General features: G+C 35.9%; 1 protein-coding gene and 1 long non-coding RNA gene across 2 annotated transcripts in view; one reads left to right on the top strand and one right to left on the bottom strand.

Moving 5' to 3' along the window:
* Positions 1-9,732: 9,732 nt before the first annotated feature.
* LOC123645635 overlaps positions 9,733-16,291 on the top strand; it is a 38,787-nt gene continuing 32,228 nt past the window's right edge. Inside the window, exons 1-2 of the long non-coding RNA XR_006737688.1 lie at positions 9,733-9,827; positions 15,236-15,345. This is a non-coding gene — a long non-coding RNA (uncharacterized LOC123645635). The remainder of the gene's footprint in view (positions 9,828-15,235; positions 15,346-16,291) is intronic.
* The window catches only part of LOC123645634 (methylthioadenosine phosphorylase), a 42,081-nt gene continuing 38,740 nt past the window's right edge, over positions 12,951-16,291 (bottom strand). The window contains exon 8 of the mRNA XM_045562089.1: positions 12,951-15,284. Coding sequence (XP_045418045.1) covers positions 15,246-15,284 — 39 coding nt within the window. The 3' untranslated portion in view covers positions 12,951-15,245. The remainder of the gene's footprint in view (positions 15,285-16,291) is intronic.

Raw genomic sequence — 16,291 nt, forward strand, 5'->3', positions numbered from 1 at the left:
GCCTCGGCTTGGTGATAACCTTTCCACAGCCCTCTGGATGTAAAAACAAAGCTCTCACATGACCTACATACACACAGTCACCTGTGGCATGGAGGCTCAAACACCGAGCTGCCACTTCCTCTGCAAGCCCCTGTGTGTGGTTACGTTCTGGTCTTCTGCCCTTGCCCCCAGACTTCTCCTGCATGGGCACACCACTTGTTGCGGATTGCCTCTTTCCATTGCCTATTGGGTTGCCCAGCAACTCCAGACCAGCTCTGATTTGGCTAAGTCAGCAGATTTTTCTGCTATCTGGTGGCCAAAACACACCTCCTTCCATGTCTGAAACCCTTTCAAGTTTGTCTTTTCTTGGGTACTTTTTCCTTATGTCTTATAGTTACTGTTTTATCCTAGGTACTAAATCTTATATTAAATTTCCCTGTTTAACCTACTCTGGGGTTTCTACCTGGATCCTGATTGGATCCAGACTGCTACAGTAAGCTTATTTTCAGCTTTGCTGGATAATCCCACAATACTTTCCCAAAGTGATTGTATCAATTTATGCTCTTACTAGCACTAAATAAGAACTTTACATCTTTGCCAAAACTGGAGTTGTCAGACTTTTAATTTTTTGCTCATCTGATGGGATATAGAGGTATCTCATTGTGGTTTTGTAAATTTTCATTTCTTTGATCACTAATAAGATTGGGCATTTATTCATATGGTAATTGGCCATTCAGATTTCCTCTTTGTTGAAGTAACTATTAATATTTTAAGTCTTTTGCTCCCTTTTCTATTTGGTTGTCTGCCTTTTTATCATTGATTTGTAAGTGTTTTTTTCATATTCTGGATACTAGTCTTTTCTCAGTTATGTGTGTTGCATATACCTTCTTCTGCTCTGTAGCTTATTTTTTAACTCATCCTCCTTGTTTTCTACTTCATTAATTTAATTAAATTTTGTTTTTCTTTTTTAATTCCTTCTTGAGTTGGGGGCCCAGTTTCTTAAATTTTTCTCTTCTTCCCAAACATAAGCATTCAAGACTTATAGATGTCCTTCTAAACATATTTGACTGCATCACACAATTTGATAGGTAATCATATTTTCCAATTACACCTTATTTTTTCACATGTGGATTATTTAGAAGTGTATTTTAAAACTTCCACATAAGATTTACTTATGTTTTTTTACTATTAAAATCTACTTTATATTGTGGTTAGAGAATAAAGCTTCTGATACAGTTACTTTAAAATGTGTTGAGACATGAGATGTGTCCTAAAACAACATCAGTTCTTGTAAATTACCATGTGTTTTTAAAAGAATGTATCCAATTTTCTACTTGTTGCATATAGGATGTGTTTATTTAATCAAGTTTGATAATTAATGTTCAAATCTTTTATGTCTAAACTTAAGCTGTTTGATACATCACTTACTAAAAGAGAAAAATAAAAATCTCACTCCAATTGTGGTTCTATAAATTTCTCCATGTAATTCTGTGTTGAATCTGTACATCAATTAGGGGAACATTGTCATCTTAACAATATTAAGTCTTCTGATCCATAAACATGGGATGTTTTTCCATTTATTTAGATCTTTAATTTCTTTCAACAACGTTTTGTAGTTTTGAGAGTATAAGTTTTTTTTAATTGCAGCAAAAACCACATAATGGAAAATTTGTCATCTTAACCATTTTTAAGTATACAGTCTTTCACTATTAAGTATGATGTTAACTATTGATTTTCAAGAATTATTCTCTATCAGATTGAGAAAGTTCCCTTCTATTTCTAGGTTGTTGAATGCTTTCATCAGGAAAGGGTGTTAGATTTTGTCAAATGCTTTTTCTGTACCTATTGACATGATCACATAGTTTGGGGTTTGTTTTCTTATTTTTTATTCTATTGATATTATTTATTACATTAATTCATTTATGGATCTTAAACCACCTTGCATTCCTGGAATAAACCTACGTAGTCATATGTATAATTTTTTAATATGCTACTGGGTTCAGTTAGCTAGTATTTTGTTTAGGGATTTTTGTCCATATTTATAAAAGATTTTAGTCTGTCATTTTTTCTTTCCCTTGTAATATCCTTGTTTGATTCTGTTATCAGGCAAATATTGGCATCATGGCATGGGGTGGGAAGTATTCCCTCTCTTTCTGTTTTTTGGAAGAATTTGTTTAACAAAAGTGTTAATTCTTCTCTATATGCTCTATATTTTTGGTAGAACTCAGTGGTAAAGTCATCCAAACTTGAACTTTTTTTGTGGGTAGTGTTTTGATTACTAATTTAATTGCTTCACTTGTTGTAGATCTACTGAGGTTGTCTTTCTTCTTGAGTCAGCTTTGTAGTTTTTGTGTTTTTACAAATCTATCCATTTCATCTAGGCTAATTTGTTGGCATACAATATTTTGTAGTATTTTTTACAATCTTTTTTTATTTCTGTAATATTTTGAGTCTCATCTCTTTTGGCTAATCTAGCTAAAGTTTTGTCAATTTTGTTGATCTTTTTTAAAAAAAAACAGCTTTTGGTTTCATTGATTTTTTTTTTTCTCTTTTGTTTTTATATTCTCTATTTCATTAATTTCTGCACTAATCTACTACTTTCTTCTTTCTGCTTGCTTTGGGTTTATTTTGCTCTTTTTTCCCAGTATATTAAAGTGAAAATTTAGGTTATTGGCTTGAGCTCTTTCTTAACAGGTATAAATTTGCAGATGTATATATTTGCACATATAAATTTCTCTGTGAACACTGCTTTTGCTGCATCCCATAAGTTTTGGTATGTGTCTTTATTTTTGTACATCACAAGGTATTTTCTAATTTCCCTTTCAATTTCTTCCTTGACCTATCAGTTATTTGAGAATGTGCTGCTTAATTTATACATATTTGTGAATTTTCTAATTTTCCCTCTGTTACTGATTTCTAGTTTTTTCCATGTAATTGCAAAACATATATTATTTCTATCCTTTTAATCTTTTATTTCTATCCTTCATACTTTAAATTTATTGAACTTTGTTTTATCTGGTCTATCCTAGAGAATGTTCCATGTATACTTGAGAAGAATTTATATTCTGCTTTTATTCCATGAAATGTTCTATAAATATCTGTTAGGTATAGTTGGTTTATAGTGTTGTTAAGGTCTTCTGTTTCCTTTTGAGTATTTTAGCTAGTTGTTCTATCCATTATTGAAAGTGGGTTATTAAAATCTCTATTGTTGACTTATGTATTTTTCCCTTCATTTTTCTCAGTTTTGCTTCATATATTTTCATGGCTTCTTATTAGGTGCATATATGTTTATAATTGTTATATCTTCTTCATGGACTGATTTTTTTTTTTATTATAATGTGTCTCTCTTTATATATAGCAACATTTTGTAATGTTTTTTTCCCCCAGTGTTAGTATAGCCACTCTTTCTTGTGGTTGCTGTTTGCATGATATATTTTTTATATCCCTTTACTTTAAATTTGTATTTTGAATCTAAAGTGTGTCTCCTGTAGACAGCATATAGTTGGCATCTTGCAGTTTTCTTTTTTTAATCCACTCTATGCTGTTTTTTTTTTTTTTTTTTTTTTTGAGACAGAATCTCGCTTTGTTGCCCTGGCTAGAGTGAGTGCCATGGCATCAGGCTAGCTCACAGCAACCTCGAACTCCCGGGCTTAAGCGATCCTACTGCCTCAGCCTCCCGAGTAGCTGGGACTACAGGCATGCGCCACCATGCCCAGCTAATTTTTTCTATATATATTTTAGTTGGCCAGATCATTTCTTTCTATTTTTAGTAGAGACGGGGTCTCGCTCTTGCTCAGGCTGGTCTCGAACTCCTGACCTTGAGCGATCCACCCACCTCGGCCTCCCAGAGTGCTAGGATTACAGGTGTGAGCCACCACGCCCAGCCTGTCTATGCCTTTTGATTGAATTGTTTAATCTGGTCACATTTAATGTTACTACTGATATAGTTGGATTTATGTCTGTCATTTTACTTTGTTTTCTATGTGTCTCATGCCTTTTTGATTCCTTTATTCCTCCTTTATTCCTTGTTTTGCAGTATATAAGTATTTAAGTAGCATTTTGATTTCTTTAATAATTTTTCACTATATGTATTTTTAGTAACTTCCTTAGTGGTTGCTTTATTACTATATACATCATAACTTATCAGAATCAGCTTCAGGTTTATATTATTTAATAACTTAATTCTTGTGAGATTTAGAAACATTATTCTTATATAGCTCTATTTCCTTTCTCTTGTTTTGTGTTATTATACTTATACACAGTAATATATAAATGTTATAACCCCCAAAATACATTGTTATAATTATTACTTTACATAATTTTATATATTTTAAACTAGCTGAGAGAAGAACAAGTATACATTTATTTATAGCTTTTGTTACATTAACCTTTTTATTTTTCATTTCTGTTTCTCTTTAGTTATTCTTGTGGATACCAGTTACAGTCTGAAATAGTTTTCTTAGCTCAATACAACTTTATTCCACCCACCTCCTTTGTGCTGTTATCAGCAAATAGATCACATTTCTATATGTTATAGAACCAAAAATACATCATATACATCTTGTTTTATAAGTTGCTTCTTAAATTGGTTAAAAGATGGAGAAAAAATGCATCTACACTGTCTTTTATAATTACATAGTGACTATTATCAGTGTTCTTTGTTTTTTTTTAATTAAATTATCATCTAGGTCACTTACTTTCAACCTGAAGAACTTTTAGAATTTCTTGTAAGGAGGGTCTGTTAGTAACAAATTCTCTGTTTATCTGGGAATATCTTTAATTTTCTTTCATTTTTGAAAGATATATTTGCTGAATATAGGATTCTTGGTTAGCAGTTTCTTCCTTTAAGCACTTGGAACAAATTATCCCACTGCTTTCTGGCCTCCCTTGTTTCCTCCCTTGTTTCTGCTGGGAAGTCAGCTTTTAACAGTGGTTTTGGCAGAGCTGTCTTTGGCTATTTTTCCCCCCTGGCCATACCTGGCTGTTAAGCTCCTCTAATTGCTGGATAGCTGTTTTATCACTTTCAACAATAAAACTACTGTCTTTGGGAGTAATTTTAGGCTTGAACATCTCCACACTGTGTTGCAAATAAAGTCAGTTCCATTGGGGAAAGATTAAGAGCTCTCTGGTTTATGGCTTTAATCTCCTTCCAGGCAAAATCTCTGAGCTATGGCTATGGAGCTGGGAGTGGGGGCAATAGCGTGCTTCACTCTGAGTGACATTCCCAGTTTAGGAGCTGAGTGCTCAGTGGGGAGAAGAGATAGAGGAAAGGGAACAATATGTTTAGTTCCTCTTGGCTTGCCTATCGCAGCATGGAATCACTGCCTTACAAGCTTGGACAAAGGCAGCTGGGGCTCCAGTATTCTCAGTGGCACTACACCCAAAGAAGAGCCTCCTTCCCACAAAAGTGGGAGCTGGGCAGAAGAAAAGAGCCCCTTGGTCTCACTTGAACTTGCCTGTAACTTAGCTTCAGCAATATATAGTTGGAGGCAGGATGAGAAATACTGACATCCTGTCCCTCCTGGGAGGATAATCCTCCAACTGGGAGCTGTGGGAGATGGAGCCTGTGTTCTTAGCTGCACTAGTCTGGTGTGAAGCTTCCATCTTGCTGAGTTGGGGGGAGGAAGGAGGAAGCAGATTTCAGTTCAAATACCACAGATTCTCACTGTTCTTAAAGAATTTTAGTAAATGGTTTTGAATGTTTCTTAACTTGCTGCATGTCATTGAGCTATTTCCAGAGATTTTAAATGGATGCTTTTAAATAATTTTCACTAGTTTTGCCAGGAAGCAAATCCACAGAGGTTCCTTTCACTGTCATGCTGGAAGTCAGAGTCACATCCATTTTCTTTTTTCCCTTCTTTTTGGGACATGTATTCCCTGTAATAAAATTTAAGTTGGAACTTCTGCTATATTTTGAGTTCCTTATCATATTTTCTATCTTTTTACTTCTCTGTTCATCCCAGGTTATTTCTTTAGTCCATTTTTCAGCTCACCAATTTTCTCTTCAACTCTAATGTTCAGATTAACTTTCTTTTGAGTTTCTCATTTTGATTGTATTTTAAACTTCCTTCAGTACTATTTAGTTCTTTTTAAAAATCTGTCTAGTATTCAGGATAGAGTCTTGCTATGTTTTCTCTTCCTATGGCTTTGTTCTTAATCATTTATCACATACGTATTTCACAGTGTATGTGTATATATGATATATTCTTAAATTCTAAGGAATTTTGGTCCCTCATTTACTAAGCTTGTTTGCCATGGATGTCTGCTAAATTTTATAAAACACTCTGAGTATATTTAGATGTTTTTAATCTTAATTAAAATATAGAGACTTTCACTTTATTTTTCATGTGTTTAAATGGAGGTAACTTTGAATTAGAATATCAGTTATTTTGGTAGCCCATATTAAAATGGATAGAGGCATTGAAAGTTAATGCTGTTAACATCAAAGAAAGGAGACATTATGTGCTTCCTTATGGAGCAACACATCACCTCTGAAGTAGCCTTGAAAAAAATAATTTGTCTAGATTCAATTTATAAACTTAGAGGAAATACAGAAGAATATTTTAAGCCACATTTTGAGATGTGGTTAGAAAAACCTAGACTGTTTGAAACTCTCCAGGACAAACAACTGTGTTTCTTCAAAAAATGAATTTTGAAAAGAGAGAGTGAAAGACAAGATTGCAATCCTCTAGAATGAAAGAAACACAAAATACATATTAACCAATTGCAATGTGTAGACTTTAACTGGATCCTAATTCCAAAACAACATGTAAAAATGACATTTATTAGGCATTTGAACTTTTGAATATTCACTAAATATTTGCTGACATTAAGGAATTTCTCTTCTTTCTTAAACATGTGCTAATGGTACTGTGGCTATTTTAAAAATATTAATCCTTTAGAAGTAGCATTGAAATAGTCATCAATGAAATTATATATGACAAATGCTTCAAACTAATGTGGGAGGAAGATAATAGGTGGGATTATAGACAAAATAGGTTATCTATGAGATAATTCTTGAAGCTGGGTGGTGGATATAGGGGTTCATTATACTGTTCTTTGTATTTTTGTATATATTTGAAGTTGACTTTCCTATTATTGCTTTGGCCTTGTAATCTTGATTCTTACAGGGAAGGAATTTGTAAACTAAAGTGAGGTCAAAAAGAGAGCAGCTAATGAACACATCATCACATTCCAATGTGAAGACTTTTTAAGATTGAATCATGTATAAAACTGAGGACATAGTTTGAAAACACTAGCCATTTCCTGTTAATCTTCCCTAAATGAAATCATCAAATGTTTTTATTCTGGAAAAAAATGTGCTCTGCAACAAAATAATTATGAAACCAGGCACATGTCCCTTCTTCAGTTACATGCTGAATTCTGAAACACTTACGCATTTTGATGTTTGTAGTTTTTCAAAAATTATTTCCTTAGGATCCTGTATGATTGGTGTTCAATTTCCAGGGTTGTTCATTTTAAATTACTGATTGAGGTAAAATAACTTTTTATTGGCTGCTATCTTAGTCCATTTGGGCTGCTGTAACAAAATATCTTAGACTGGGTAACTTATTAAACAACAGTTCTGGAGGCTGGAAGTCCAAGAGATCAACGCACTAACAGATTCAGTGTCTGGTGAGGGTGCACTCTCTGCTTCATAGAGGGCACTCCCCTTCTAGCTGTGTCCTCACATGGCAGAGGGGGCAAAAGAGCTCCCTCGTGCCGCATTTATAAGGATGTGAATCTCATTCATGAAGGAGGCACTCTCATGACTTAATCATCTTCCAAAGTCTTCACCTCTTGATACTGTTGCATTGGAGGTTAGGTTTCAATATATGAATTTTAGGAGGATACATTCAGACCATAGCAGCTGCTTATTAAATGTAAGGCATGTGCCAGGCCCTTGGGAGTGGCATCTAAATCAGTCCACAATTTATAGATGCCTACAGTCTCAAAGAAAACAAATTATATGACAAGATGAAAAACTGCAAGATATAAACAACTGCCAAAACAAAAAAATATATATATACACATACACATATATATATTTTCCAATTCAGAATACTCAGAATTCCTAATTCTCTCCATCCTAGGTACTTTTTCAATCCTATTACATCCTGATTAACCCCCACCTCTGCTGAAGTAACAAGGAGGCATGAATTGAGAAAATAGGAAAAAATGGAAAGAGGGCTCTGGTAGCATTAAGGCATCAACGTAGTATTTGTAAACATATTCTTTCCCTCCTTGGAAGATGTGGGCTTTTGGTGTCTGCCATGCCAGGACATCAAATTCCTTGTCATGAATTGAATTGTTAGAGCCAGACACTGGGCTCACACCGACCCACGAGGCAGGTCCCACATTGTCTCTGGGGTTATCATTAGGATGATGGCCTGTCTACAGTAATTGTTCCCACTCATCTCTCTTATATCCTTCAAGCTAGTAAAAGAGAAAGGTTACTAATACTTCTCTACATTACACAGGTTTTGGTAGCAGTTTCATAATTCAATGTTTCTTTTTGAGTCAGGAAGTGTTTTCCTTTTAAAAAAAAATATTGGGTTTAAAATCCAATCAAAAGATTGAGAACATATGTTTTTTAACATCATAGTTAAAGCAGGAAAAAGTGTTTCACTGGATTATTTGGGGAAAAGCCATCACCAGACGCAACTCAAATCAGGCAGTACAGTAAATAGATCATTTGACTTTTACTGAACACCCAATATGTAAGTCATTTTCTTTTCCAGAATCCCTGCTCTTCTAGTTTTCGTTATCTACTTAGGGAGGTAGAATCTGTGCATAGTAAAATCATGTATAACAAACGGCTTGTGAGTAATGTGGACTCCAGGTGGATTCAGAGTACAAAGAAGGGAATATTTACTGTGAGCTGGTCTGACAAGGTTCCTAGGTAGAAGTGATTGAGCTGGAAATAGGAGGAAGGCTAAAATTTCAATAGGCAAGGAATTTCATAGATTTACACATTTATTTAACAAATACATACACAGTACTTATGTGAGAGTTACTATGCCGAGCCTGGGAACACCAAAGTGAAAAAAATAAATATAATCCCTGTTCCAACAATGAATCAGACAATTATAATACCGTGTTATAAGTAACATAAATAGAACAGGGTGTTTGGGGAGTTCAGAGAAAGAGCTAACTCAGACAGTGAGTCAGACAAAGGCGGGTAGGGTGAAGCAGGACAATCTTCCAGGTGGAGGGACAAAAGTTGCAAAAGGCCAGGGCACGAGGAAGTAAGCTTGGGGCTGAGGTCTCATAGTCATGCTGTCCAGTAGTCATTAGCCACATATGGCTGTTGAACACTTAAAACATAGCTGTAAGTGTTCAATGTAGCAACTGAGAAAATGAATTTATAATCTTAGTTTTAATTAACTTATATTTAAAAATAGATATCCACTTCAATATACCTGGAACTTCAGTATGCAAATCTACTTTTTTTTTTTTTTTTGAGACAGAGTCTCACTCTTTCCCGGGCTAGAGTGCCGTGGCATCAGTCTCACAGCAACCTCAAACTCCTGGGCTCAAGCGATCCTCCTGCCTCAGCCTCCTGAGGTAGCTGGGACTACAGGCATGTGCCACCATGCCCGGCTAATTTATATATGTGTGTATATATATATATATATATATGTGTATGTGTGTGTGTATATATATATATAATATATATTTAGCTGTCCATATAATTTCTTTCTATTTTTAGTAGAGATGGGGTCTCGCTCTTGCTCAGGCTGGTCTCGAATTCCTGAGCTCAAACAATCTGCCCACCTTGGCCTCCCAGAGTGCTAGGATTACACGCGTGAGCCACTGCGCCCGGCCACCAAATCTACTCTTTCAAAGTAAGTTTTACAAAATTTTGATACAAATATTTCTCATTTACATTTAGCATCTGAATTGAGATGTACTGTTGGTGTAAAATATACACCTTATTCCCAATACTTAGTATTTGAAAAGGAAAGTAAAATTCATAATTTTTTATATTGATTACATGTTTCCATAATATTTTAAATACATTAGGTTAAATATATTATTACAATTTTACTGGTTTCATTTTACTTTGTCAATGTGGCTCCTAGAAAATTAAAATTACATATTGGCTCACACTGTATTTCTATTGGACAGCACTGGTCTAGAATGTAATGAGGTGTGGGAGGTGAGAAAGAGGTGGAAGTCAGAACATGCCAGAACATGCAGGGTTGGGAAGCTGTACATTCTAAATAGTATTGGCTGAAAGCCTTACTACATGGCAGGCACTATTCTGGTCATTTGAGATATCAGTGAATGACAAGATTCCTGTCCTCACAGCTTACATTTTAGTGGGAAGTGCATGTGTATGTGTGTGGGGGGTCAACACACAATAAGCAAATACATACAAATACTAAAGTATGTTGGGAGAACTTAAGAGCTATGGGAAAAATGGTTGACTCTTAAGTCCTCAGGAGCACTGGAGGTGTGAAGTGAGGAGCATCACCATCTGTTAAAATGTGATGGTTGGGGTGGACCCACTAAGGCGATTTTTGAGCAAAGATTCGAAGGAGGTGCTGTAGTGAGCCACGTGGTTGTCTGGGGGAAGAGTTTTCAAGGTAGAAAGAACACAAACCAAACGTGCCAATGTTAAGGGCAGGAGAGGGCCTGGCAAGTTCCAGGAAAAGCAACGTCTGTGAGGCTGCAGCAGGGCGAGTGAGGTCAGAGAGAGAGGGCAAGTGCAGAAGATCACATGGGGATTCACAGCCTATCATGAGGATCCGGGCTTTTAACATGAGTGAAATAGCATTTTGAGAAGCAGAATGACATGTTTTAAAAAGGTCATTCTGGCTCCTGGATTGCTTGCTGGAGGGAGCAAAAGTGGAAGGAGGAAGACCTGTTAGGAGGTTACTACAGTATCCAGGTGAGATGAGCGTGGCTCAGAGCAGGGTGGAAGCAGCAGCAGTGAGAAAGTCAGTTCTCAATATATTTGGATGGTAGAGGGAATAAAAATTTTCTGGGTTGAATTTTTTAAGAGATGGGGTCTCACTATGTTGCCCAGGCTGTTCTCAAATTCCTGGGCTCAAACAATACTCCTGCCTCTACATTCTGAATAACTTCTCTGAATATGGGTTTTGAAGAGGAGAGTCAAGGATGACTCCAAGTTTTTGGTCCTAGGAACTGGAAGGATGGAACTGCCAACAACTGAGATGGGAGAGGTGGTTTAGTGGGAAGTTGAGGAGTGATAACCAAGGAGGGAGTGAAGATGAAGTCCAAGGACTGAGTCCTGGGGTAGGCAAGATCAGGGAGAGGACCAGGAACCAGCAAAGGAGAATGAGAAGCAGCAAACACTGAGAAAAAAGGAAAATCAAGGGTGCAGGCTCCTTGGAAGCCAAGTAAAGAAAGCTGCTCAAGGAGGGAGGGAAGAATCAAGTGTATGAAATGCTCCAGCTTGAGCAAGAGTTGAAACCCTGTCTCCACTAAAGAAAAAAATAGAAAAAACTAGCTAGGCGTGGTAGCATGCACCTGTAGTCCCAGCTACTCCAGAGGCTGAGGCAGGAGGATCGCTTGAGCCCAGGAGTTTGAGATTGCAGTGAGCTACGCTGACGCCATGGCACTCTTGCCCAGGGGACAGTAACACTCTGTCTCCCCCCCAAAAAAGTATATCAAACGCAACTGATACAAAAAGGGTGAAGTCTGAAAATTAATTTAGTAAAGAGGTAACTTTGAGAATAATTTTGGTGGTGTGGAAAATGGGTTGTTGGCAAAATCTGAATCAGAGTGGGCTAAACAAAGACTGGAGAAGAGGAACTGGAGGCAGTGAGAATAAATAACTCCTCAAGCGGTTTTATTCTAGTGAAAGGCAAAGAAATGAGACAGCACAAAGAATTTGGGGCAAGAATTGTAATGGGAGAAATAGAGTATGTTTGTGTGCTGAGAGAAATGGTAACAGTAACAAAGGGAAAAATTGATTATGAAAGGGGCAATTGCTAGAGTGATGTCCCTCATTAGGTGAGAGGTATGGGACCTGGTGCATAAGAGAATGATAGGGGAGAAACATCTATGCTAGCATTTCCCGACGTGTGCCTCCTAAACCAGCAGCATCACTTGGAACTTGTTGGAAATGCAAATTATCAGGCCCTTCTCCAGACCTTGTGAGTCAGAAACTCAGATGAGGCTCCGTAATCTGTTTTAACAAGCCCTCCAGGCTCAAACTTGATAAGCACTGTCACAGATGGTAACAGGAGGGAAAACAGAGTTGTGGGGTGGGGGGGGAAGAGTGTGTGTGTGTGTGTGTTGGGGGGGGTCCTTGCAAATTCTCTGCTGATGCTTGTTTTGTCAGTGAAGAAAGAACTAAGTTTACCTGCTGAAAGTAAAGGTGGGAGAGGTGTTTGGGAGAGCTGATAAAGGGTTTTAAGTAGGAAAGAGATATGATCAGGTTTTCATTTACACAATTCTTTGTTGAACTTGTGCTAAGTACAAGGAACAGAGGATCCTACACTGATAAGTTTTCAAAGTTCCTGTTTTATGGAGGCTTACTGAGTACTGAGGGAGATGTATAACTGAATGACAGACCTTTATCTGAAGTTCTCACTCAAGGTTTTCTTTTAAATGGTTAGATATACTCAATTCCTTTAACTGTTACTTATGTGGCATGGTTTTCCCAGACCCCTCATCCTTCTATCGGTGTTTTTAAATGGTCAGTGTTTCCCTGAAAACACTGTGCCCAGACCTGGATAGTGTTCCAAACATAACCTATCAGAATTTAATTTAATTCACCACTCAGATATTTAACCTCATGTTACATGAACTGCTGTGAAGCCAGGTCTCCTCTAGTCTCCACTCCTCAAATTGTACAAATTAAAGGAATAGATGCCTAAGGAAAAAGCTTGGCAAGTACAGAAAGGTATACAGTAAGTCCCTGGTTCACACCTTAGAGGTTATCACTAAGTTTCTTTCCAGAAACTTTCCATGAACACAAAATACAAATATGCCATACAGATACAAACTGCACATTTATTTTACTTTACATATTTTTCTCATTTCCACTTTTATCACAAACATTGTTCCATACTGGTGCATAAAGATATATCTTTGTTCTTTTTAACTGCACATTATTTATTTGAATTGATGCACCTTGGTTTATTTAGACAATCCCATGCCTCTGAGAATTTTAGCCATTACCAAGCTTTTGCTTATTACACACAATTCCAGGATGCACTTTAGGTTAATCTGCAAAACATTTTTAGTTAATCACATGTATCCCTGCTGTTCCAGCCTTTTTCAATTTTTGTGGTTAAACACTCTGCATATAAAAGATTCAGGCTGTCATTCTCAGACCCATGAAAATCGATGTCAAACACAACAGTAGATAATAATGCCAACAAAGACTCCTCTCTAAGAAGATGCAATTCATTAACTAATAAGGGGCTAAGTCACTAAACTAGAGCTTTCCTATTATGCCCACCATCCGCTGGGGAAATTTAAAAATGCTCAAAACTGACCATGATGTTCACTTAATTTAGTAGCTTAAAAAAAAAAAAGTGTAGTATCATAGAAATGAGAACCATTCCAGGAAGCGATCAACATCTTCAAGCATAAAGTATAAGGAAAATTATATTGGCTTTATATAAGGAGTGAATGACTAGTAACAAAGAAAACAGGAGTATATTCCATGCATTTGAGAAGTCTGAAAATGAGGTTGCTAGAAAAGGCTCTGGGCCAAGAAAAGTCCTTCTGCAAGTAGAGAGAATTGTACTTTCTGAAGACAGCAAGAAAAATACCCACGTTTTTGCTTTGATATTCTCAGACACCTACTAAGAACCAGAGAAAGTGAGGTACTGTCTATATCATACTATAGTGAAAACAGCTTACAGAGCTAGGGAACCCTCGGTTCAAGTTCACTAGATTCTCCACGGACCTCTAACAGATAACCAGTGTTGCAATCAGAATGCATCAGGGCTTCCAAGAGTCATATCATAGGTGACCCAAATGGCTCAAGATTAACACTGGAAGGTAACAGTTTATTTTATTGTTTACAATTAGCAGCTGAATATCTTGAAGTCAATCTCATAGACACAAACATATTGACTTTACAAATTCTTTAAACAAAAGCTCTTATACACGGATCTTAAAGTATCTTGTAACAGACTACAGTGAGAAGAAAATAATTCTGAGGGGAAAAAAGATCTCCCTGTGATAGAAAACTTAACAAAAAGTGTTCCTATAAAGTTAACAATAAAAACCAGAGTGTAAAAAAGCACTCTTCCATTTTCTTATTAAGAAAAATCACCAACTCATGTAAAATAATTCATCAACTTAATAAAAAGCATAAATGCAATCAAACATTAATTTTTAAAATATCTTACAGCATAATGTCTTTTAAATAGTTTAACTTTTAGACTACTTCAGTATTAAACACCTAACTTTTCTCAGAAAGCTGTTGCAAAACCCAAGTATTGTTTTGACTGTACAGAAATCAATTTTTTTTAACAGAATAAAGATGTAACACCCTTAAACAACACTTGCCACCTTAATATTACCACCTTAAATTTCACTTCAATACCAGAAAGTGTTCTCAATGGTAAGATTATATTTCTTTCTAGTCTTTTGTACATTTTCACAGCATTTTAAAACAAAACCATTGCTGTAAAATGCTTACATATCCCTTTTCATTTCATATTATAGAGCAACCATTTCTCTAGGACATTGAAATATTATGTGAAAAGGATTTTCAATTGGCTGATTCACAATCTAATTATAATCAAAATCACCTCCCATTGTTGAGTATTCAGATTATTTTAAATATTTGCTATTATAATACCATTATCCATTCCTTTTTATACAAAATCCTTTGTATCTGATAAGTTGTACCTAAGTATTTTTAAGCTATTTGATGCATTTCACCACACTGCCCTCCAGAAATATTGTACCGATTTACAGTCATATCAATAAATAACCAAAGTCCGATTTCTTCCTCATATTCCTTGGCAACACAGGAAACTGGATATTACCCATAACCCTTTATTGTTGCAAATTTAATAAGGGGAGAAAAATGGTATCTTCTTGGGTTTTTTCCTAAAATGTAAATTTTCTCCCCACACGTTTGCTGGTCATTTGCTTTTCTTCCGTGTTCTGAAGCAGTTCAAGTCTTTTAGAAGTGTCTCTCGTCTTATCACCTGTTCTTCCACAGGCAAGGGTGTAACAGCTGCATGTTTTTTTCAAGTTAAGCAAGAATTCTCAAAGCAACTGGAGTTAGTAAGTCTTCTTTTCTTCTGTGCAGCCATGCTGTTTTAATGTCTTGGTAATAAAACAGAAAACTGGGCCATATTCTGAAAGGAAGAAAGCGGGCACAGATGACAAAGAACTGTAGGCAGTGATGCTCACGTGTGGGTGAGTATACTCGTTACTAGAGTATCTGTTAAAAACCAAATTTTGATTATATAAAGTGAGAATTCACTTTAAACTAACATTTTAAATAACCGCTCCAGATAATATGCATGTTCACTAACCAAATGTGGGATTTTACGTGCAATTCTAAAGTCTTGGTTCCTCATTTGGCTTTCCTGTAAAATGAGGTTAAAGATGCTGATCTCAGGTTTGTTCTGATAATCAGATTTACATCTACTTTTGTATCCACTAGGACACAATTTATATACCAATACCCACCTAGGATTATTGTTTATGCAACCTCCATCCCTTATCCTTATCTTACTGTAAAAAAAAAAAAAAATGTGTCTCTTATCTCCAAACAGAACAGGATCATCATCTTCAAGTCTTTTAAGTATCTTTGTAAACCAGACATTAATATATAATGCACGCTAAGTGTTTCTGAAATGAATTAGTGAGTGAATAAATGATATACATTTCAATGGTTAGAGGACTGAAAATACTACCCTAGAATAAGGGATTATTGGTATGGTGTTCCTTAATGGTACAGAATGGAGGCCACGATTCTTAATTTTGTCTAGAGCAGCAAATTTTCATTTTTTTCTCTTTAGGTCATATATCTCCCTTTGAAAATCAGATGAGAGGTACACATCCCTAAGCCTCTATAAAAATGCATGCATTCGAAAACATACCCTTTCAACCCACAATTTTAGAAGCTTCAGGATAGGAAAGGAGAACACTGATTTCTACCATCCAAGCACTTTTACTAAAAATGAAGCTAAACCAATACATTATTGCTTGAGAAACTATCTTGAAGTTCTCAAGAGACTGTATTCAAAGTGGGGTCGGTTGGAAGACCTAAAAATAAACCTCCTGAAGTCCTTTAAAAAATAAATAAATAAACCTTTATGACAGGAGTTCCCAACCTATGGTGAGTTGTATAATTATT

Source organism: Lemur catta, chromosome 10 (genome assembly GCF_020740605.2).
Source record: "Lemur catta isolate mLemCat1 chromosome 10, mLemCat1.pri, whole genome shotgun sequence".
In the NCBI taxonomy this organism is placed as follows: Eukaryota; Metazoa; Chordata; class Mammalia; order Primates; family Lemuridae; genus Lemur; species Lemur catta.